The following is a 22,869-nucleotide window of genomic DNA, read 5'->3' as shown; positions in this document are numbered from 1 at the left end:
TAGATTTGGTTATATTTCCTACATCGAGCAATACTATTCAAAAACTAACGTGTGAAAAATCTTATTGCTTCGCTACATTATATTTTCAAATTCTGTATTACAGTGTTTCATTTACATTTTAATTTTGGAAATTAAAATTAAATTAAATTACCTATCAATGGCAGATTCTTAAATTACAATAAAAAGCTTTTTATATCAAATATTTATACTAAAAAAATCATATATATCTCAGAAATTTATTTTAATTATAAATCAGGCGTAGAAGGTGATATTAATAATGCATTTATTTTTATTTTTTATTGTTAGGAAAATTAATTTCGTCAATGTTAGGGACTTTCGGCTGCGAGTTTTATAGTACCCTAGAGAGTCACGATCGCGTCCCTTATTCTTTCCCGTTGCGGCTAAGGCTTCAGACGCTTCTCTTGTATGAGCCATCAGTTACTCAACAAGCTTGCCAAATACAAGGATGTTTTCGGCGATAGCTATGAGGAGTTGGGAAAAAATATGTAGGAAGTTGCCATATATTTTAGGTTTGCACAATACTTTAAGCTAACCATAAGTTTATTATTTGTTTAATATTATATAATGGCCAGCATGATAAATATAAATAATATCAATAGATCAATTAAATTGTCAAATTTTCGAAATAAAAGAAAAGTATAATAACTATATTGTATTCATAATAAATTAATAATATATTATTTTGTATGTACATATGTGATACATCTGTATTACTACGAAAAATTATATTTAAATACTATCATATAATAGTATAGGATACATGGTAAAATTATCGTTTTTTACACCTAGTTGTAAAAATATGAGAGTAATATTTTATTATTATACAATAGTTATATATATATATTGCTTAATCATATTATATTTTAAATTAAATTTTATTCATTCTTTTTCCTCAGTTTCAAACCAAAATTAAAACCTCCTTCTGACTGCATTATGAAAGTGTCTTTTGCGAGTTTTATTGGAATTATTGATTTTGGAGTTTTAACAACGGTAAAATAAGCCAGTAAATAAAATATTATCACTTTTGCTTCCATAACAGCGAAACGAGCTCCTGAAAATTAATTAAAAATATTATATGAAAAAAGAACAATTACAATTATTTTACAAACTTATAAATATTACCGATGCAAAATCTCGGACCAATTCCAAACGAAATGAAAGTGTTCGGAACAAGGTTTGGTTTATTTTCATCCGAAAACCGTTCTGGATTGAATACATCTGGATTTGGATAATATTTTGGATCACGATGAATGGCACTCGTTGGTATCCAAACATTATTTCCTTTTTTGATCTACAATAAATAAAAATTATATATTTTAATACAAAAAATAATAATTAAATGTAATATGCTATGTTACAATCGATATATATATAAATTTACCACATAGCTTTTGTTGCTTCTGTCATTAGGAGGAGGTAGAGTATACGGAACAGTACATATTCTTTCCAAATGATCGTCCGGTGGCCATTTTCTTAATGTTTCTGGTAAATATGAGCATTATTTAATATTAAAAAGCTTAAAAATACAAAATATAAATATAAACGATTGTATCTTGGGTAAAATCGGCAAACAAGTCTGCTTAATTATGACAATTAAGTACATTAACAACAGTACTAAAAATGATAATATTTTGCTAAGCAAATCTATATAATAGGGTACAAAGCATATTCATTGATGTTTTAACAGTAACCATTAAAATATAAAAAAATGGTTAAAAACCAAAGATTGATAAAATTAATTAAAAGAAGCCTAAGAAGTTAGTTATTAATAAAATAATAAATATTTTTTAATTGGTTTTAAAATTGGCTAAATTTATTAATTAATTATTTTAATAGTAATGTTTGCTCATATTAGTAAAATAATAAAATTACGTATGAGTAATATAATAAAAATATTTTTTTGTATATATAATAAATCGTACAATATTTATTATATTTATTTTTAATAAACTAAGAGAATCGTAACCTAACAAGTTATCCCAATGAGCCAAAATAGTCAAAAAACAATACATAGTATTATTTCAATACAGAACCAAGAATTTAATATTAAATAGATTAAAAATAAATCATAGTAAAAAATAAATCATAAAATATTAAAATTTAATTTCATATTTTATGATTTCTGAAAATGTTTAATGTCAGCTCCTTGTAGCTGTGAAATTCGTTTCTTGTAATAAAGCTGAGCATCTAGGAAGGTTTATAATAGACCAAACCATCCCCAGATATTACATTTCATGTCAAGACTTATGGAACAATCTGATATTTCGAATGAAATTTACATGTTGACTCATAATAAAAAAGCCAAGGCTTTTTGCTTACTTTAACTTATTTTTATTTATTAGGAATAAGTCTGTTACAAATGTTGTTATATCTAGAAGATATTTAATCCATGCCTATTATACTAGTGACATTCGTACTGCGCGGACGCGGATGTGAGCCTACGTATAATTTTACATAGAAACCACCTTAATATTTTTAAGATTGATTCTAGCCCTGATAAGACAACCATTATACGTGGGTTAAGTTTGTACGAAGAATAAGAATAAGCTACCAAGAAGTTAAGACGTTAAGTACTACCCTAGCGGTAACGGTGAATACTTTCATAAGAAAGCGTTATAAAAAGAACCGACACGACCGACATCACTTGAGAGTGTAGAAGACCGTTTTGTCCCTTTCTCTTGCATTATTTTACAAATATATTCCTGGAATGTATGTGAACACACACATATTTTGTCTCTAGCTTTTGCACACTATCGGTGACTATTTATTAAGCTCAAAGGAAGTTTAAAATATGTTTAAGATAAAGTACTGGAACGCGTTCCAGTTGTGAAAAAATGTTACACCACTGTTCACAGCCCTTTAAAATTAGTCGGGAACCAAATATATGTATGTTATATGTTTTTGTTTATAACAAGTAACACTATTTTCAGATTTGATTCATACATTTTTATATTAAATTATTATATATCTAAAAGACAAATTATTATTTACCTGATACTACCATATCTATATACTTCATATTTATTAGGTCATTGTAGGTTAAATTTCCATCACAGCTCATCATAACATCATCTATTTCACGTTGAAGTCTTTCTTGAATGTCGTGGTTCAACGCTAGTTCATAAGCAATGAAACATATCAATGAGGATGAAGTATCAAAGCCAGCCAATAAAAAAGCCATTGCTTGTGCAGTTAGATCATCTTCGCTCCATTCTTAATAGTAATAATAATTGTGTAAGATTATTTTGCTTTAAATATTCATACAATTAACTAGAAATATATAATATTACCCCTTTTAAAAGTTCCCTGTTTAAGGACTGTTTCTTGAATAGCTGCAAAACCAGTATTTCCAATTTGAACCGAATCATTATCATTGTTAAGTGACCCTTTTTTAGCCAACATTAATAAGTGAATCATATCTGGCCGAAACGTTCCATTTCGTTCTCTGAAACGTATATTATCGTGAACTAATTTTCTGAAATACGTTGCAACTGGTCGTGAGAATAATGATATTTTGAAAAACTAAAAAAATGTTTTTTTAATATAATCAATGTTTATTTGCATAAATATATATTAAATTACCTTCATTATTCTAGGTATTGAAGCATAGCCAAAAAATTTCAAAAATTGAATGCCGCTAAAATTTGTTGCTATTTTACCCATTTGATAAAATTCATTGTTTGGTTCCTCGAATGAGTTCGTTCTTAATCCAAATGCAGACGAAGCAATAACATCACTTGTATATTTTGAGAAAACGTCTTTCATCTCCACATCAATATAACCTAATTCTGTTTATTGAAAATATTAATTATGTATCAGTTTTAATAATATTAAATATGCTTCGAAACGGATTACAGAAACAATAATAACATAAATAGTTTTGTGGGGCCTGTTTATATTTATATATAGATTTTTATTATGGTCAAAACTTAGCGGCACTCTAGTAACACGGGTGTGACGATTTTTCTCTCAAGTGGGACTCGCAACGGCCGCTTGCGGGTTGCTTTTAACAAAATATGTTGTAACACATAAAAATAGTAGACTTTATAATAAATAAGATGGTATTTAATTAACGAATCAATTTTTAAATATTATTGTGTTTACTTATAAATGACAGACTGTAACATGAATAAGCAGTTGAAACAAACATCGTTTCACTTTAGTGATACTAGTGTATTATGCGGAACAATCTGAAAATTTATATCATTTTTCAAATGTTATTCTAGAGCGAATAGAATGGCAAATTATTCGAAAATATAAAAAAATCGTACTTTGCGACTAAAAAAACTTTAAATAAAATAATAATTATGTAGTGTTAACAATGTAGTTTGTGTTGTGATTTATTTAGGTGATGGCCATTATAAATGTTGTTATGGCCGAGGGATATTTGGCTCAAGTTGAGCGAAAATAGGATGATACGATATCTCAAAATTAACGAACAAAATTAAATTAAACGAACTCTCTTCGCTGTTCATGGTCACTAGGCTTCAATGGTTGTGTTGATTGAATTTATAAGCACGGAGACACAGATCTTTTGTGAGTATATGCTGTAAAAACCTTCTGGAAAATTGCAATTCTTGTCCACGACGCCGAATTGATGTTCCGGGATTTACACCAACACTCACGCACTGCTTCGATATTGACTTTGAACGGCGTGTTTTTGGACGACCAGTGTGTTGTGTCTCCAACTGATCCAGTCTCTGAATTTAACAATTAATCTCTTCGCAGTTGACGAACTTAAAACACTATTCCAACCATATGTTGTATTAAATTTTTGAATTGCGGCTTTGAATTGCGACTTTCATTATTTTTGAGATATTGTTCAATAGTGAAAACACGTTGTTGTAGCGTGTAACGCTCCATTTTTACTAACCCTAAACTCTCAGCTGTCAAATTTTTTTTTCAGGGCTGCCAACATTTACTGTACAAATGACGGCAAATTTAAATCTTGCGTTAATTTTAGGAAACCTTAAGGGCCCATACGCACTGTCGGCTAGCCGCCCGGCGACTGTACTTTATATGGTTTTAAATGGGTGCATACGCACGCAGGCGCCGAGTCGCCGGAGCGTCAGGCGCGATTCTGTGCAGAGGTGATGCACAGGCGACTTGCCTGTCGCGGCAACCTATAAAAGCATGGGTTTAGATGAGTGCATTCGCACGAGGAGCGACTTTCGAGGCGACTTATACATCATTCACACAAAATGGCTTCGACACAGAAAAGCTCATCGTAGAAGTTGAATGCCGAATTGTTTACAATAATTTTATATGAATATTGATAACGAAAAAAAATATTGTGAAATAATATGTATAATTATATTATATTATTTCTTGCTTCTCGATTTATTTAATGAATTTCAAAAGCATCTAAAAAATTGTGTGAGATATATACATTTATATTTCATACGGGGAAATTGAATATTATATTGAAATTAAAATAATATTTTTTCTCTTTAAAATTAATATTGCAATTTCTTCACGAATGTACTACCCGACCTCGAGTCGCTCAGCTTAGCCGCCTAGTCTAGTTACCTACGTTTTTGAGCCGGCGGCCGCTAGTCGCCGGCGGCTAGCCGACAGTGCGTGTGGGCCCTTACTATCGGCTCGCAAACTGCGTGGATGTAGTAGCGAGCATACGTATAATAAAATACAATTAATAAACCAAGCCTAGGGTATCATTTATTGGACCATCAAGCACCTGTAAGATGACCTTCTCGTGTCAAGGTCGCACTAGTAAGTATAATTGTTTTGTCGAGTAAGTTCTATTGCAAATTTTCAGATCTATGCAATTTTTTATTTAAATATCTGTACATAGGTAGATACTTATCTAAAGTACGATATATAACACTTTTTTAAATAATAACAATATAGTATACTAGCTAGCCTGATCTACCATTTCGTTTCAAGATGGCGGCTATTTGTTTTAACTTCGTTAAGCAAATCTTAGAGAAAAAAGTTAATAGATATGAATGCATAAAAATTAATATTTATATAAAATTAAAAATAAATTAGTGTATAAAAATATAAAAAGTACAACTCTGTTTAAATTTTTTTAAATATTTTTTGTTATAAATAACATCAAAATACATTTTTTATTCGGATGATTCGGAAATACTACATGCCATACATGTTGCATAAATTAAAAAAGAAGTAGTGCAACTAACAACATATGCTTAGAATATGGCGAAGATATGGTAAAAATTCTTTAAGAAAAAATATTCTTTTAAGATGAGCTTTGGACGTCCCATCGAAGTTACACAGTTACAAACATCTAAGGCCATGCTGGATACAGGCTCTCAATTACAAAAAAATTATTACAATTACAGGAATTATAAAATTTTAATAATGAACAACCAATTGTAAGAAGTCGTGTCCATAATTTGCAGCCCCAGTGTCAAAGCTTAAAGCAAAATTTGCCATGGAAAAAATTAAGTGGTGGGCTGATTATATGCTCGCTAGACAAAATCTAAAGCCATTCTTAAATTGCATTGTAACATATGATGATGTGATGAAGTAGTTCGTGTACTAAAATTTAACGTAATTGCTTGTTAAAAGCGTAACAAAACTCATTTTTTTAATTATTTACTACTTTCAGACCACGTTTATTCATCATGCTGACATTATACAAGCGCGCGAGGTGAATTAAGACCACTTGCAAATGCACCTTTCAAACGGACTTAAACAAAATAGTTGGTGTCAAAACAAAAATCAACAAGTTGGTTGAATATGGCTGCCAGATACGCAAATTACAAGAACCCAGTGACAGCGGTGCCATATATACAGCTAATTAATTAAGACCATTAAGTAAAAAGCTATTTTTTTGTAAGAAACATAACAGACACCAACATTATCTTTTTTAAAGTCCTTTTTCGTCTCAAATCGTCCAAATTGGCCAGACATTTAAAAAAAAGAAAACCAAAAGCACCCACGCCTCTTCTTCCTATATCTAGAGGGGTGCAAATATAAGCGAAAACATAACGTACTCACGCACTTAGGCCCAATGTCCACGGAGGCGTCGCTGCATTGACGTGTATTCGTTATTGTACGCTTGTATGCCTGCTTGCTTTGTACATATAAACCCAACGAAGCACTGTCAACAGAGCTGCAACGTCATGCTCATGTCGCTGCATGCAAGCTTCATGACGACAGTCGTCAAGCATATCAGACGCCCGAGCGTATCGAACTGCGTGAACATGAAGAAAACAATGGCAATTTCAGCTGCTAAATTTTTTCAGCTCGTCGAAAAGTACCAGTGTCTTTATAATAGTAATCTTGCAGATTATGCAAGAAAGGATATTACTGAGAAAGCTTGAAGTGAGGTGGGAAGTCAAATAATGTTTTGTTAGTTCATATGTACGCAGCCAGCAGGCGTACAATGACAAATACGCGTCTATGCAGCAACACCTCCGTGGACAGTGTGCCTTACTTTCAGTTACTTCCATTTGGATCTTCAACAAGTCTACGTGCTGATAGATGAAAATATTTAATAAAAATATCGTTAATATTACAATATAACCAATAAGTTAAAACAGACAAATTTGGTTATAAAAGCTACTTATTATATAATACTCGGATCAGCCATGGAATTAGAAAGCATTATGCAATTTGCCATCTTGTCGTTTAATGTTTATTGGATATTTCAAAACTTTGTAGCTTATGACAAAGATTAAGTTGTTTGTGCATAGAAATTCTAGACATAATAATCTATACAATGATTATGACTATCATGACGTAAGAGCTTGCAGTACAAGAATTTAAGCTGCTTCAACAAACAAGATTTCTGCTTTTAATGTATGATAATTAAATAACATGGTTTATACTATTTAAAATCATAACAAGTTGAAATGTATTGTAACTTCTACATTTTTTGTACTACACAGCTTGTATTATACCTTTAGATGGTGTAGTATTTGCCTGTTTCATAAAGTAATTCACGCATTGCTCCGCACATTCCACAAACATGGGAAACATATTTTTCATTTTCGAACTGGTATATGCCGGACTCATTGTTATTCTCATCTCTCTCCATTTTTGACCTGAAATAATTTTAGGAAAATTATAATATTTTTATTTGCTTATCACAATATAAACACATACTATAGCATAATTCATTAAGTAACATATCGCTTAAGAAATACAAAATTATCTTTAAGTGTGAACTATTTCACCTTTTTATCTGTATTAAATGACCGAAGTTCAACCTGCATATGTGCAAATTTAGATTAAAAATATCTTTAATTGTGCATTGTTTTAAAATAATAATATCTTGTTTTTGTGAAAATATGAGTATATATGTATACATAATAACACACATATGTATATTATAATTAAAAATTAATAAGTTTAGTGAAACACATACTAACCCTTCAAAAAGAACAAATTCTTCCCAAATAAAGGATCTGCATCTTCGTCCATAAAAACTCTATGATCAACAAATTTATCAAAGTCTTTGACACCAATTTGTTTGATTAGCTCCAAATCTTTTAGTATGATAACAGGATCGCGAAACGCAATGAAACCTATGTATCTATAATATATATTCACCATTACATGTAAATAAAATGAATAAATTATTGAATACGAACCCTTACTTTTCATCGGTAAATGTGTTGTATAGTTTAGAAATAGTTTCTACAAAATGCTCCATACCGAAGAAGTTCTTCCATATATGACCAAAAAATGGCAATGCGTTTTCTCCACACTTGATTTTGCATCTTTTAAAATGTCCATTTACCCAAACACTATGGCACAATAGCAACCCTAATAGTATGACCAGCAAAACAACACCAGTGCAGAAAAACATGTTACTAAAAAAATTAAGATATTTATTTTTTGTATTTTTTGAACAACACAATAGACTCACATTCAATATGACTAAAAAGTGCAGCTTCTGACACATGCTTGTCTCGCAAAATAATATATACACTGAACTCACAATATAAATCTTTGACACCATCCGACATAAATAACTACGCAGGTTCAGTAACACTTACACGCCTTATCAAAATATATGTTTATCAATGGTGTTAATTATTAAGCTATTTATATTAACAATAATAATAAGTAAACAAGATTTGCCAAGACTCGAATATAAAAGTTAAAAATAAGAAGAATAAATATTAGTTGTTACATTAATTTATTTAGTTTATTATATTGAAATGGTATTAACTGAAAAATATTGGCTGTAGATCATATAGTTTTAAAAGAAGACAATTTAAATGGGCAATATATAAAATAGTTATTCCATTAAACGAATTGTCTTTGTATTACTGTTGGACAGATTAGGTGTGAGCGAGCGGCAGCGAGCAGGCATTGGTCAGAACAGTAAACACCCCATAAATAACTCTATGTAACAAATCCTTTTCTGAAGATTTACCGTACATAAACGCACAAACAATTTGTTTTATAGAATAAATTAATATGGTTAAGAACAATTATTAATAAGGTATTTTAATAATCCAAGGAAGAATATAGTATTAGTAAATATTACACTGAGAAGAATGTGATATTGTAATAGTAATACATCATTACAAATAATAAGAGGACGATTAAAATAAAAACCATAAATGTGCCATAAAAATTGTATCACCGTTCTATTGTACCATAAATAAACAGACATTACAAATCAGACATGCTATATCATATTAAAAATGAATGTTCAGTATGGTGATAAATGTTTAACATTCCAGAGAAAACGATGTGAGTTTTGTAGTAAGCAGAGGTTCAGATACGGCGAAATGGTGCAGTAGGCGATGTACGAGTACTTTTTTGTATCGATCTACACAGATAATGTATTCCTAGATTTTCCCAATCTTATTTATAAATATCGTGTTGAATAATTAAAATAAAATTAATATGTAATAGTGACTTCTGCTGATTGTAAGCTGTAATAATAGTTTATATTTAAAAAAAATAGATGTCACTGATTTACAGATTTAGATTCTAGTCTGTTGTCTTACTGCTTACTTAGTGGTAGTAAATTGTGTGTACACCTTTGTAACGCATTTAACTAACGCCAACGCTGCAACGAAAGTTTTTTCAATAAATAAAAAAAATCACACTGATATCAAATAAAACATTGATTGTATCAATAAGAATTTAATTATTTCAATTAATCCATAAAACATTATTAAAAAGAAATATCAATTTGTATTTAGTAATATAAATTAATGGTCGGTAACAATAACAATCAGTTTTTTTACAACAATAGTTGATTATACATATGTTTTCAAATTGATAGTATTTTAACAAAAAACTGTAATATAGATAACTAGACATTATGCATTATAAAATGGATCTATAAAATTATTTTATATTATATTTTTATAGATCCATTTTAAATAAAATCGTATATATTCGTTGAATTATGAATTTAACTGTGTTTGTAATAAATAAAATAAAATAGCTTTGTTAGAACCTCTCAGATCGGTACATGCTTATAAACTTTGCTATGCCGGCATGATACAAGCGCACATGCCGGTGGCATATTTGAGCAAAGAAAACACTTCCGACTAACATCAGGTTTTTGAATTTCCTATATAATTAGTAGACAATAATAAATTTATTGTTTCCGCTTCGAATATTAGTATAATTCATAAGATTGAAATTAGGGCATTCACAGAATCTACCCTAATTTTAAAAGAATATATAAGCGTAAACTCAATGTACTGAACTCACTTTCATCAGAAACATTGGCCACTCAGAACTTTTCAAATCACTTTGCTTTCGACTTGGAACAAACGAGAGCTAAGCAGAACTTGCAGGAAACGCAGCTACGCCGGGTAGTGATCAATACGACCCGTATAAGACAGAAAGCATCTGCTTTCAACTTCGTCAGACTTGATCCATCTCAAAAGGCACCGATCCAAGAGGATACGTAATGCAAGATTACAAGAATAAACACGTACATATATGTATAATGTATATACCTAATACAAATAAATGCACAAATAGTAAGTGTATTTCAAAACTGTACCGAACATATATTATTATAAACTGACCATTTCATTTCAAAGCTAGTGACTGTTTCTTCATTAAAAAATGACCATACAATTTGTTGCCATAATATATTATAAATACATACTTATTTGTAAAATTTTATGTAGAAAACAGTTGTATTATTTCTATACTAATAATTATAAGAAATGAGTACATATAAATGGTTATAACAAAAAAAAACAGTTCATAGTAGAATTAAAATCAAGCAAATAATAAAAATATACAATACTAAGAATGAATATTAAACACGTCACATATAATAGCATACTATAATTTGACTATTTAATTATTAAAAAATATAAATTGTAAATTATTTAGAATTTATTAATATTTTAAAATGTTCGAAGCATGATGCCTTCAAAATTTTACGGACATTGTATGACATTAATAAAACGTAAAATTTAAAATAGTTTCTCAATTTCATTAGTAATAACTGACAACATAAAATATGTGTTTTATTCGTTCAACGTTCTTAGTTTTAATCCTAGCTTAATACCGTTCTTCGAATGTAAAACAAATGAGTTTGTAGCTAATTCTACAGGAATTTCTGTGTGTGGTGTTGCAACAATATCAAATTTTTGTAAAAGCTTAAAAATCACAGCTTTAGCTTCCATAATGGCAAACCTAGCACCTAAAACCAATATATTTAAAATGTACATATATTTAAATAAAATACTTTATATTTAATAATGAAAAAAATACCAATACACATTCTAGGACCTGCACCGAAAGGAATGAATGAAGACGGATGCATCTTTGCTCTGTTTTCAATAGAAAACCTTTCCGGAATGAACTTTTCGTGATCGATAAAATTATTTGGATCATGATGAATTGAATAAGTGGGTATCCACACATCTTCACCTACTTTTATCTAAAAGTTATAGAAGAGATATAGAAAATAATAAATACATATAGTTACTTTATGTGTATTACTGTATATGTTTTAGTGCTAAATTCATTCTGCAGTGGTAATTCATATGGTTTTACACAAACTCTTTCTAATTGAAGATCAGGTGGCCACATCCTTAAAGTTTCTATAAGCATGGTTTGTTTTTTATGTATAGCTTATAAGCTATTTAATATTTTAATATGCAAAATTATATACCCGAGACCACCATATCTAAATATTCCATTTTATTCAATTCATTGAATGTGATTTGGCCATTAGTGTTAGATACAACCTCATCGATTTCATTTTTAAGTCTCTCTTGAATGTCAGTGTTTAATGCTAGTTCGTATGCTGCAAACGTTAACAAAGATGAGGTTGCATCAAATCCAGCCAATAAAAATGCAACAGCTTGTGCCGTTAAATCGTCATGTGTCCATTCTGAAATTATAAGGTATGTTGTAATTTCAATTAATTTTTAATAGCGGAAATTGTAATGAGATTAGTTATACCCATTTTAACTGAATCAGTTTTCGCATAAGAATCTTTGAACGATATATAGTCCGGATCGTCGGCATTGTTGATTTCAGTTTCGTTAATTAGAGAACCTTTTTTTGCTTGCATTAAAAGATGAATCATATCATGTCGTATGGTTCCATATTTCTCTCTCGAATCAAAAGCATTTTTTATTAAACTTCTGTAGAAAGTTGCTACATCATGTGGAAATAGTCTTATTCCAAAAAACTATAGAATAAATACTGGTGTTGTAATAAATTATAATTTTAAAGTTTTATATTAGAATATATATTATAAATATATAGATTATACTAGCATATACATAAACTAAAAGAAAGAAATAAAAATAGGGATATGAAAATAATATATAAGGCAAAAAGTAACAAAAAAGTATTAATATAAAAACGCATAGATCCACTTGTAACCTGGGGGAAATAATTCATATTTTATTACTGGTTTTAAGCTTGGCTAAATTTATTTATAGCATATTTTTATATTAATTATTAATAGATATCTGTATACGAGTGATTTCCAGAATACTGTTCACAGTATTCTGGAAATTTTGTTTTACTAGTAATTTTGCAGCTAGTGAAGGTGTAGATAATTCATAAAAAGCAATAATTTTCATCTTATACATTTAGAACAGTGTTTCCCACGGTGGGGCATCACGCCTCAAAGGTGGGGCATCATGCTTCAGAGATGGGACACGTCAGCAATTATCGACTATTCCACACTACTGTTTAATTAAAAAAGAGGCCGGTGGGGCATATGACTTTTGAAAAGACTACGGTGCGGCATGGCATAAAGAAGGTTGGGAAACACTGATCTAGAAGGAGGTTATTAAGACCTCACAAATCATTTTGTGGTTGATCAATTGATCACACACTGACTTTTTATTGATTGCTCTTATTTGTCTTGGTTTGATATCAATTATTATCTCTAATATGATTTTAAAAGTCTAGACTTAAAAATAATCATTTGCTCTAGATTTCTGCAAGTACATTTAAACTGTACAACTTAAATTAATTTTATTAAATTAATTTCTGATTATGAGCTGGGATGAATTATAGTGAGTATGCCATGAATAAATATAAATAAATAAGATAAATAAAGTACAAAAATATTATATGTAAAGATAAAATAAATGTGTACCTTCATTAATTTAGGGCAAGCCGAGTATCCAAAAAATTTGAAAAATTGCATACCACTAAAATTTGTACTTTTTTTGCCCATTTTATAAAACTCATTATTCCTCTCTTTCAAAGAATCTACACTAACTCCAAATGCAGTGGAGGCTATAACATCGTTTGCGAGACGAGAAAGAGTATCTTTCATTTCAACTTCTAAATACGGTTTTTCTAAAAGAAGTTAATATAAACACTTATTCAGATAAATGATTGTATAGCGAATTTTCATACCAGTGCTTATTTCCTTTTGACATAATTCCTTAAAGTGATCTATAAAAGTATCTGCACACTCTAATATCAAAGAGAACATATTTTTCATTTTGGAGGAACTGTATACTGGACTCATCGCTAACCTCATTTGCTTCCACTTTTTTCCTATTATAAGAAATAAAAGATACATATAAAGCAGCAAGTATTGTTTAATTCAATAATACCTCTCAAGAAGAACATATTTTTTCCAAATAACGGATCGGCATCTTCGTCCATGAAAACTTTATGATCGACAAAATGCTCGAAATCTTTTATAGTAATCTTCTTAATAAGCTCTAAATCTTTAATAATAACTGATGGCGTGTTGAACGCATTAAATCCAAAATATCTGTATTATAAAATTAAATTTATAATGTGTGTTAATGATACATTTTAAGATAATCCTACCGTTCATTAGGGTGCTCTTGATATGCATCGTATACTCTATTCAGTAAATGCTGTTTGCCTAAGAAGACAGTCAACATGTTTCCCATAAAGGGTAATGACCTTTTGGCGCTTTTGACTCCATGTCTTTTGAAATGTCTGTCCACGTATATTCCGTACCACAGTATCGGTATCAACAGTCCTATTATACATGTCGCCCAATATATGAAATCCATGATCCTGTATTGATTTATTATTTTTAATATTATCATATGTTTGGATATTTAATATGAAATAAGTTACTTACAAAAAACAAACAGTTATTTAAAAATACTGTAGCACAGATAAAATATTGACGTGTGTATGTATATCACGTCAAGCTGCTATTACTTTTTTGCTGATTTGGATATTATAAATGGTATATGTAAAGTGACCATAATATATTTGTATAATTGAAACACAAAGTTAAAAGATTTTGTTAATGTAGAATATAATTTCATAAGTATAACAATGTAGCACTATCGTAGTTTAAAACATGTAAGTTATTAAAGATACTGATGAACTAACCATAATGTTTCTACTTATAAAAAGCTACCTGCAATACATACTTTTGTTTCATTATAGGGCTTATACATTATTAGGCGCAGTTTAACAGTACGGTCTTTTGTCAAAATAAGTCTTTTCTTCCATTCATTCAAGCTTAATCTAAGGAAACGTATAAAAAATTGACACTAGCTCACGCTGGCACTCGGAGCTCACCGATCAACTCTCACAAATCAGAGACTGCAACTTTTATCACTTAACACTGCAAGAACATTACTACTATAAATCGATCCAACCTCCTGTTATAACTCTCTTTGGACCAGTCTGGACTCTTCCTTATTCAATAAGCTGCCCTATACTGACGTCTAAATTTTAGCCATATATCGATATAATTTATACGTGTGCATAAAAACAGTATATCAAACACTTCCTTCGACGTTTAACTGACTAAATAAGTCAGACCACTCAGCAGTAAACCCCAAGAGTAATGTAACAAGTGTTGGCCGAAGATATTAACTGCGTTGAATTACAACGTGAGGTAGTGCATGGGTGTTTATTGATTACCAGGAGTGTATAGGTGCGGTATTATAGATCTTTTGTCCTTATAAAGCTATTCTCTGGTTTAGTTTATACTACCATGGTTACGAGCTCCTATCTAACGTTAGATATGAATAGGTCGTCTATCATTATATATAATTCTAAACTATATTTTTGTGGGATAAATTTTACTGTAATAAAATAATAGATAGTTGGATAGACGTGCTTCAGATGATTAATAGGCTAAATAATAATCCAATTCTTGCAAATGGTATGTCAAACAATACTTAAAAACATAAACGCTGGTAGCTTGTAGAAATTTTGTGGGGAAATAAGAAAAGGTAGCACTTACCATTTTACATTTTGAGCGATAATACTAGATATGTTCAATAAATTAGATAAACAAATGTTGCAAAAATTAGAAAATAGGGCAATGTGAGTAGTCTAAAATAAAAATAGATTTACTAGTTGCAGAAGTATGTTTGATAGATTGGAATGGTTAAATGTTCAAGAAATATTGAAGATGAATGTTTTAGTGTTTATATATAAGTTAGAAAATTATATGTTTCCAGAGTATTTTAATAAGTATTAAATAATAAATAAAGATGTACATAGATTAAATACTAAAAATAGAGAAAATTTAAGAATAGTTAGATATAAGAAAACGAGTACGGATAGGGGAATTATGTACGGAGGTGTGAATTTGTATAATAATATTTCTAAGGCAATTCGTAAAAATAAAACTGTAACGAGTTTCATAAATGGAATAAAAAAAACCTTTGTGCATTAAGAAATAAATTATAATATTAAGTCTTTTTTTATTTTCTGATTATTTAAAATTTGTTTGGTGTAAAAATTAGCTATTAAGCTAAATAAATTAATAAAATAAATAATAATAATATTTCTTCATATATAGGTATCTCAGAAAACTCTTTTGAACTATCTCTATTAAATAAAAGCTCATTTGACTGTTAAGAACATATGTTAAGTACATCTGACAATTGAAGCTAAATAGTAAATAATAACTGAGAAAAAAATAAAAACATAAATAATAAAGTCAAGTGGTGATAAAAGTGTGCATTTTATATATAGTTGTTTTCACAATCAGTGAGATAGTCTGTAAGGTGCTGTGGCGGAGTAAAGTTACAACCTGTTTGAACTTATACACTTATTGATTATGATTATGATTTCATAAACTTGATTTTAGTGTATTTGAAATTTAATAATGTATTAGAAATATATTGTACTATATTTTTAATGGGCATCAATATATACATTTTAGGTTAATTTATATTACTTTTAAAATGTATAATATTTTTCGCTTTATATTTTAAAATATATTAAAAATAAAAATAGCACATTGTCTCAAACAAATTATGGTCACCCATTAGCACCAATAGTTGATTGTGCCGGGTTATCTCCGTTACGCTTTAAGAAATAATAATCGCAATAAAAACGTTGAATATTTTCTTTAATAGAATTCATGGAATAAATTTATTTTACACAAATTTTTATCCTATACAAATTATGCTAAAAGACAGTGCAGTAATTTTGTTGGGTACAAAATTTTATAAGCCGGCAATAAAAAACAAACATAAATGATAATATATGAATTACACTGATGATGGTGTTAATATTTCTACGAAATCGACATAGCACTATTATACAAGCTAAAGTATTGGTGTTACTAGAAGATCCGTGCTTACTTAACATATAAATATGTCATTATTATTAAAAAAAAATTTTCACTATAGATAAAGAATAAACCATACTTATTATTAACAATTCAGTTATAAGACAAGAGAAAATATTATTTAAAAAAAACATTGTATAACTTAGATCTCTCCACTGGACTTCTAGTAGCACTCTGAGTTTCAAAATAGTCTGATAAAAATCAACGAGGAACTTTAAGCCTAGTACACACCTAGCAAGACACGTGTTCCGAAATCGCGGAACATGTGTCTCGGGGAAATTCTCAGGGATATCACGACTGCTCCTATACCATGTTACGCGACTTTGTTGCTAGGTGTGTACTAGGCTTTAGAACATAGTTTGTTGTTGTTACGTAATCATCTATTGGGTTTCCGAGATTGTTGTAAAATATTTACATATATAAACACAACAGCTTATTGCAGGATTATCGTAGCTTTGCTATATTTCATATATTATACTATACTCTGATAAGAAAGCAACTTTTTATGAGGGCTGTGATGTCACTTTAGATCGAAAAAAGGACCTCAACGATCATTAGTTTTCATATATATTAAATCACATTGCAAATGTACAAGGTCACTTAGATTAGATAACGTTATCTACCTACAGCCAATATTCTTTTAGTACAATTCCTCATTCCATTTTTGCTTATATTTTAATGACATTTAATAATGTTTATATATAACTTAAGTATTAAAATAGTAGTGATTTATAAAATATAATACAACCTCGAACAATCTTAAAAATATTATAAATTACTTAATTTAACTATTCAGTTTTCTATATTTTATTATAAAGATAATTTATATATATTAACGTCTGATAGATAATAATTATAAATCATAAAAATATCATGGGTGGAATTACAATTATAAATAAAATAAGATAATTTGAAATATACATACATTATGTCACATAACCAAGTGTTCTTGTGAAGACTCAGTGAGAGAATGAAATGATAGCAGTCTACAATTCATTTTATATAATGTATGCATATGTAGGTACAACAAACTGGTTTTTCTGCTTGTAAACATTTGCTTATATACAAAATCATAACATAACAGGGAAAATTACAAAGAATATGATTAGATATTTTAAAATGTTTGATAACCATAACCAGATATTTTTTTTATCAAAATTAATTATTATTTTTCCCTATGTATTTTTTCCTACATAATAAACCAATAGAAAGCGACCATCGATCAAAGGTAATTTACAAAAAATAAAAGAAGAAAATCGTCATTTTGGAACACCTAAAAATTTTAAGTACTTACCGTAACAAAAACTACTTTCCCTCACTAAGTGCCTTTATTTATTTATTTATAATCTAAGCACGCCTAGAAAACAATTGGCATTATCTCATGCAGAGAATAGAATAGATTTATATGTATCCTATTGGCATAATCGAAAATGACCACACTAGTTTTACTTACAAAAGTTCACCTGAAAGGCATACTCTTGCTTTATTAGATGGGTTTTACAGTACGGCCAATGTTCTAAATAAGCCTAAATAAATCTCTTATCCGTTCAAGCTTTGTCCAAGAAAACGTATAAAAGACTTGACATTTGGTCACACATAACGACTGATACTCGAAAAGAGAATGAAAGTAGTCGACTCAACAAGAGAGACTTGCCACTTTTTCACTTCAACGCTTCAAGGAATTTTTTACCATACATATATTCTGACCTCTACAACCCTTTTGAAACAACCTGGACTATTCCTTACTTTAACAACACCACTCGATACTATATATAGTGTAATCTATATTAGTCAGTCACATCATTTGGCATCAAAACCCAAAGCCTGTATTTCAAAATTTACTTTAATATCTAATTATTAAATTTAATTTTAGCATCAGTATACATTTAACAACTTTGTAATTTTCAAATGCTGTGAATAATTAAAAAGAATATACATACGTGAATAATAAATGTAGTCAATAAATTAATGTAACAATAGACAATAAGATAAATATTATTAATGTCACACTAATCATCTGATGATAAACTTGGAGTTTTATGCGATGAAGATAGTATAAATTATGTGTATAAACTCATAAACAACAATAATTCATCTAATCTTTGGTAGATTATATTCCGTGAAATAATGTTGTATGAAAATTTCTTTGATTTAAAGAAACTTGTTTAAAAAAGCATATTTTTTAAGCAAGTTGACAAAAATTACCTTTTACACATTATAAGCTCTTGTCTTTCCTGTCTTCCTAAGCAAGGCAACATAATAATTCTTCCTAAGCCAAGTACAGACTCTAAATTTCTAGTTATCGACAATCAAGTTTACTACCCGTTACGAGTAAAATATATATTAAATTAGGTGGGTCGAAAAATTTAACATTTTTTAAGCCGCTATAGTGCGAAAAAGTTGCCTCCTGTATTAAAAAGAAAATCGACGTAAAAAAATAAAAATCGGTTGACATCTTCCGGTCCCGCATTGTACTAAAAGTTTATAGAAATTGAACATTTGTTTATAATTACTTAAAATTCTAAGATCGACGCACTATAGTTTGTTATGCTTATTTTATGGTTCAATGAAGTTATATAAATTAAAACATTAATAATATTTCAACGTTTTCAGGCCGCGCAATGTGTTTGAAATGTATTTTCCAAATTTTTGCAACTTTCGTTGTGCATCTTTTTGTCTGTTTTGTCAGAACAAAATGACACAGAACTCACCACGAGTAGGTGACTGCGCTTCGAGTTCCACCCACACCATACCCAGCGAATCATTCAAAGTAGGGGTGTGTTATTTACATTATATTTTACAACTAAAGGTAATCCAAATTCAGTTTCCAAGCTTTGTTTTAAAAACATAAAAATTTAAAGATATCTTTTTTGTATTAATCGAACATTTAATGTATATCATTATTTAGGAAAAATAATATCAATTGAATGTACGCCTCTGGACCTTTTGCAGCAGTGGATCCTTTCGATGTAATTTTGATAACTTTTTATTTAGTACATTTTGAGCGGTATCTCGGCTATAACTTGGCGGATGTTGGTTTTTAGATGCTTCAAAAAAATTCAACAGTGTTAAATCGCATAATCTTGGGGGCCAGTCTACTTTGATTTCGTGCCAAGAATAATCGGTTATCATACGCCTATAGCACTCACCATTGACTGATACAGTCCAACCTGCATCCTTCTCAAAAAAGTAAGGCCCAATGATGCCGTCCGACCACAATGCATACCAAACAGTCACTTTTTGGGCATGTAATGATCTCTCATGAATAACATGAGAATTTTCCTCGTCCCATATGCGGAAATTTTGCTTATGTGCCGCATCAGAAAAGATTTTCTTTGCAAAATAAGCATCAACATCCTACTGCATTAACACCCAGTCTGCGTAAATTCTTCGCTGTCCATGGTTTCTGGGCTTCAGCTTTTGTGCTATCTGATTTTTCAATATATTGACTGGCGATGCCATTACAGAGACTAAGAAAATTAACAAGGCGTGAATTTCCTATAATTCTCCAAATTAAAAAGTCACCTCACTTTATCTACGAAACCAAATCAAATTCGATTGCAGATCCCAAGCAGCAATTTAAGATAAATTTTTATTTTACAATTTTAGATCACATGAGCAATTCCCTTAATCAAAGGTTTTAATAAGTAAATGAAAGTGAATCTTTATTTAGTTTTTTGTATAATTTTAAAGAAATCGATAATGCTACTTTAAAGAAATGTTGTATGGAGCCAGATGTAAAGTTTCAGTCAGACAAAAGAAACATGTCAAAAAGAGATCTGTAGATGGTATCCAGTTATTTAATGAAATACTCTCTTACTGAGAAATTTTCCCCGATTCTTCGTCATCGAACAATCCTTTAGAAATATTATTAATGACAAAAATAAATAAAACAGGTTATTTGAATTTAAAAACTAATATGCATTAATAGATAATATCAAATATGTTCCTACAATTGTTAAATATTTAAAAAATCTACTGTTGGAAATACTTCACAAGATAAAGTAAAAAATATTCAAGGAAATAAACTGTAATTAGTGTTGGACATAAAAATTATGATTCAAGATATTATTTGATACCATCAAAGAAATTCTTAAAGATATTGGGAATTTATATTTAATTGAAATTATTAAAGGAATTGGAAAATACATTAAAATATATTATTTTTATAACAATTGCTTGCAAAAGATTTAATAAAAAGATTATTTGATGAAGAAAATGATAAAATTAGTACAGCTGCAGAAACATTCATTTGAAAATGATTAAGATGATATAGATGACACCCATACCGAACAGTTATTGACAATGGAAGTAGAAATCAATAAAATATTTAAAGAGTAGACAATATCTTGCTGAATTTAGAAGATAAGTTTGCATGCAAAGTAAAGTTAAATTTGGAATTGAAAACTGAAATTATAGTGGATTCTTAACAAAGTTAAATAAAACAAATTTAAAAACAGTTAATACTATTTTATTAAATATTACAAAAGTTGACTAAGACTATTGAAATTCTTTGGGGATAAAGTGACCTCTGGATTTTGCATTGTATTTTAATTTTTCTATGTTTGTATTGGGATATTCAGCCTTTAATTTGTCCATATCCATATCCGGGAAACGCTTCAACAGATGTTGTACGTGATTTCTCTCACGATTTTTCCCCTTCATAGAGTCTCTATTACGTTTCTCTTTATACAGACGTAGAAATTTGGCAACGGCCATGCTCACAGGCCTGCGGTGGATCTCGTGAAACTTTGTATGCGCCCATCTCGGTAAGGCGTGTTCCTTATTTTTGTAAAAATATCTCAGTCCTAATTGATTCACGGATTGTTTTCCGTCTCGTTCGCCAGTCTCGCCCACTTCCAGTGTATGATAAGCCTTGTTGCGTTCTCTAACTACGGTTTCGATATTCGCCATCGAATCCTTGACTTTATCGATACGCTCCGGATTCGGAAAGAGTTTGTACGCTCTGGTGCATTCTGCTTCCATCGTCAGCAGCATGTTGCGCTCTTTGAGTAATATGTACCACAACTTGTGTAAATCAGTGTTAGATTTGATTCTCAGTTCGTCCGTTCTCCAAGATCTGCCGACTTGCACCTCTTGCTCGCCCCAATTTTTTTTTTCATCAAAAAAAAAATTTAGCAGCTTTTCTTGAACGCTGATCGGCTTCGGATCTACTTTGCTGCAAAACGTCCGTTTAACGAGTGCATTTTGAAATATTTGTGGTGGTTTGATCGCACGAGTCGCTAAAATAGACGGAGCCTTGATGAACGCTCGAAATGCGCTAAACAATGGCGGAAGAGCCGACATTCTGACAGTCGGAGTAAACGTCAAAAAGTCGACAAAGGTTATAAAACACGAGGATGGTGTTGCCATATCTGAAAAACAAACATTTGCACAAATAAATAAAAACAACTTCCACCACAAAATGTTCAATTATCTTACATATAAGTTCATGGTTTAGTTAATTGTAAAAAAAAGATTTTATTTTTTAATTTATGCAAACCAAGATAATATCTGTTTTAATTAATATCCGTGTAAACAAGTTAATTATTGTGTTTATTTAAATTATTAAATCACTTTTTAGTTATAAACCTTTTTAAATAAATAATTCCACATTACTTTAACATAAAACATAAGATATTTCAAACATTTTTTAAATTTAAAAAGATCAATTTTATTTTTTAGCATTGATTAAGCTAAGCAATGTTGTGGGGGGCAATTAATGTATTTATATATAGGTTTTATTATGACCAAAACTTGGTGGCACTCTGGTAGCACTGACGTGGCAGACACATTTTCTGAGCAAACTTTAGCGGACTCGTAACGACCGGTGCTGCCTCGTGCACCGCCTACTCACT

General features: G+C 29.8%; 3 protein-coding genes across 5 annotated transcripts; all 3 read right to left on the bottom strand.

The window, feature by feature from the left end:
* Window positions 1-1,375: 1,375 nt before the first annotated feature.
* Window positions 1,376-8,975, bottom strand: LOC148228092 (cytochrome P450 9e2-like). The gene is made up of 8 exons (XM_088200172.1): window positions 8,882-8,975; window positions 8,610-8,825; window positions 8,382-8,545; window positions 7,911-8,054; window positions 3,604-3,809; window positions 3,312-3,543; window positions 3,013-3,234; window positions 1,376-1,503 (listed from the first exon to the last, which is right to left on the bottom strand). Exons 2-8 carry the CDS (start codon window positions 8,819-8,821, stop codon window positions 1,376-1,378), a joined length of 1,308 nt encoding a protein of 435 aa, XP_088056298.1. The 5' UTR covers window positions 8,822-8,825; window positions 8,882-8,975.
* A 1,125-nt stretch (window positions 8,976-10,100) lies between these two features.
* On the bottom strand, window positions 10,101-18,033 carry LOC148228091 (cytochrome P450 9e2-like). 3 transcript variants are annotated; one of them, XM_088199177.1, is made up of 10 exons: window positions 17,937-18,033; window positions 14,263-14,478; window positions 14,040-14,203; window positions 13,837-13,980; window positions 13,571-13,776; window positions 12,415-12,646; window positions 12,122-12,343; window positions 11,950-12,050; window positions 11,719-11,887; window positions 10,101-11,647 (listed from the first exon to the last, which is right to left on the bottom strand). In XM_088199177.1, coding segments are annotated over exons 1-10 (1,632 nt in total). In that variant the 5' UTR covers window positions 17,939-18,033; the 3' UTR covers window positions 10,101-11,471. The 3 variants fall into 3 exon arrangements, with proteins under 3 accessions (XP_088055303.1, XP_088055304.1, XP_088055305.1); XM_088199178.1 differs by lacking the exon at window positions 17,937-18,033 and adding an exon at window positions 14,546-14,653; XM_088199179.1 differs by lacking the exons at window positions 13,571-13,776; window positions 13,837-13,980; window positions 14,040-14,203; window positions 14,263-14,478 and having other exon boundaries at window positions 17,937-18,029.
* Window positions 18,034-21,466: 3,433 nt separating this feature from the next.
* mRpL47 (mitochondrial ribosomal protein L47) lies at window positions 21,467-22,351 on the bottom strand. Its single transcript, XM_088199181.1, has one exon. It carries the CDS (start codon window positions 22,316-22,318, stop codon window positions 21,512-21,514), a length of 807 nt encoding a protein of 268 aa, XP_088055307.1. The 5' UTR covers window positions 22,319-22,351; the 3' UTR covers window positions 21,467-21,511.
* Window positions 22,352-22,869: the final 518 nt, after the last annotated feature.

Source organism: Plectrocnemia conspersa, unplaced genomic scaffold, assembly GCF_051122295.1.
Source record: "Plectrocnemia conspersa isolate PC_06_02 unplaced genomic scaffold, ASM5112229v1 ptg000012l, whole genome shotgun sequence".
NCBI lineage: Eukaryota > Metazoa > Arthropoda > Insecta > Trichoptera > Polycentropodidae > Plectrocnemia > Plectrocnemia conspersa.
The sequence above is the reverse complement of the archived record's forward strand: the minus strand, read 5'-3'. Positions and strand labels throughout refer to the sequence as shown.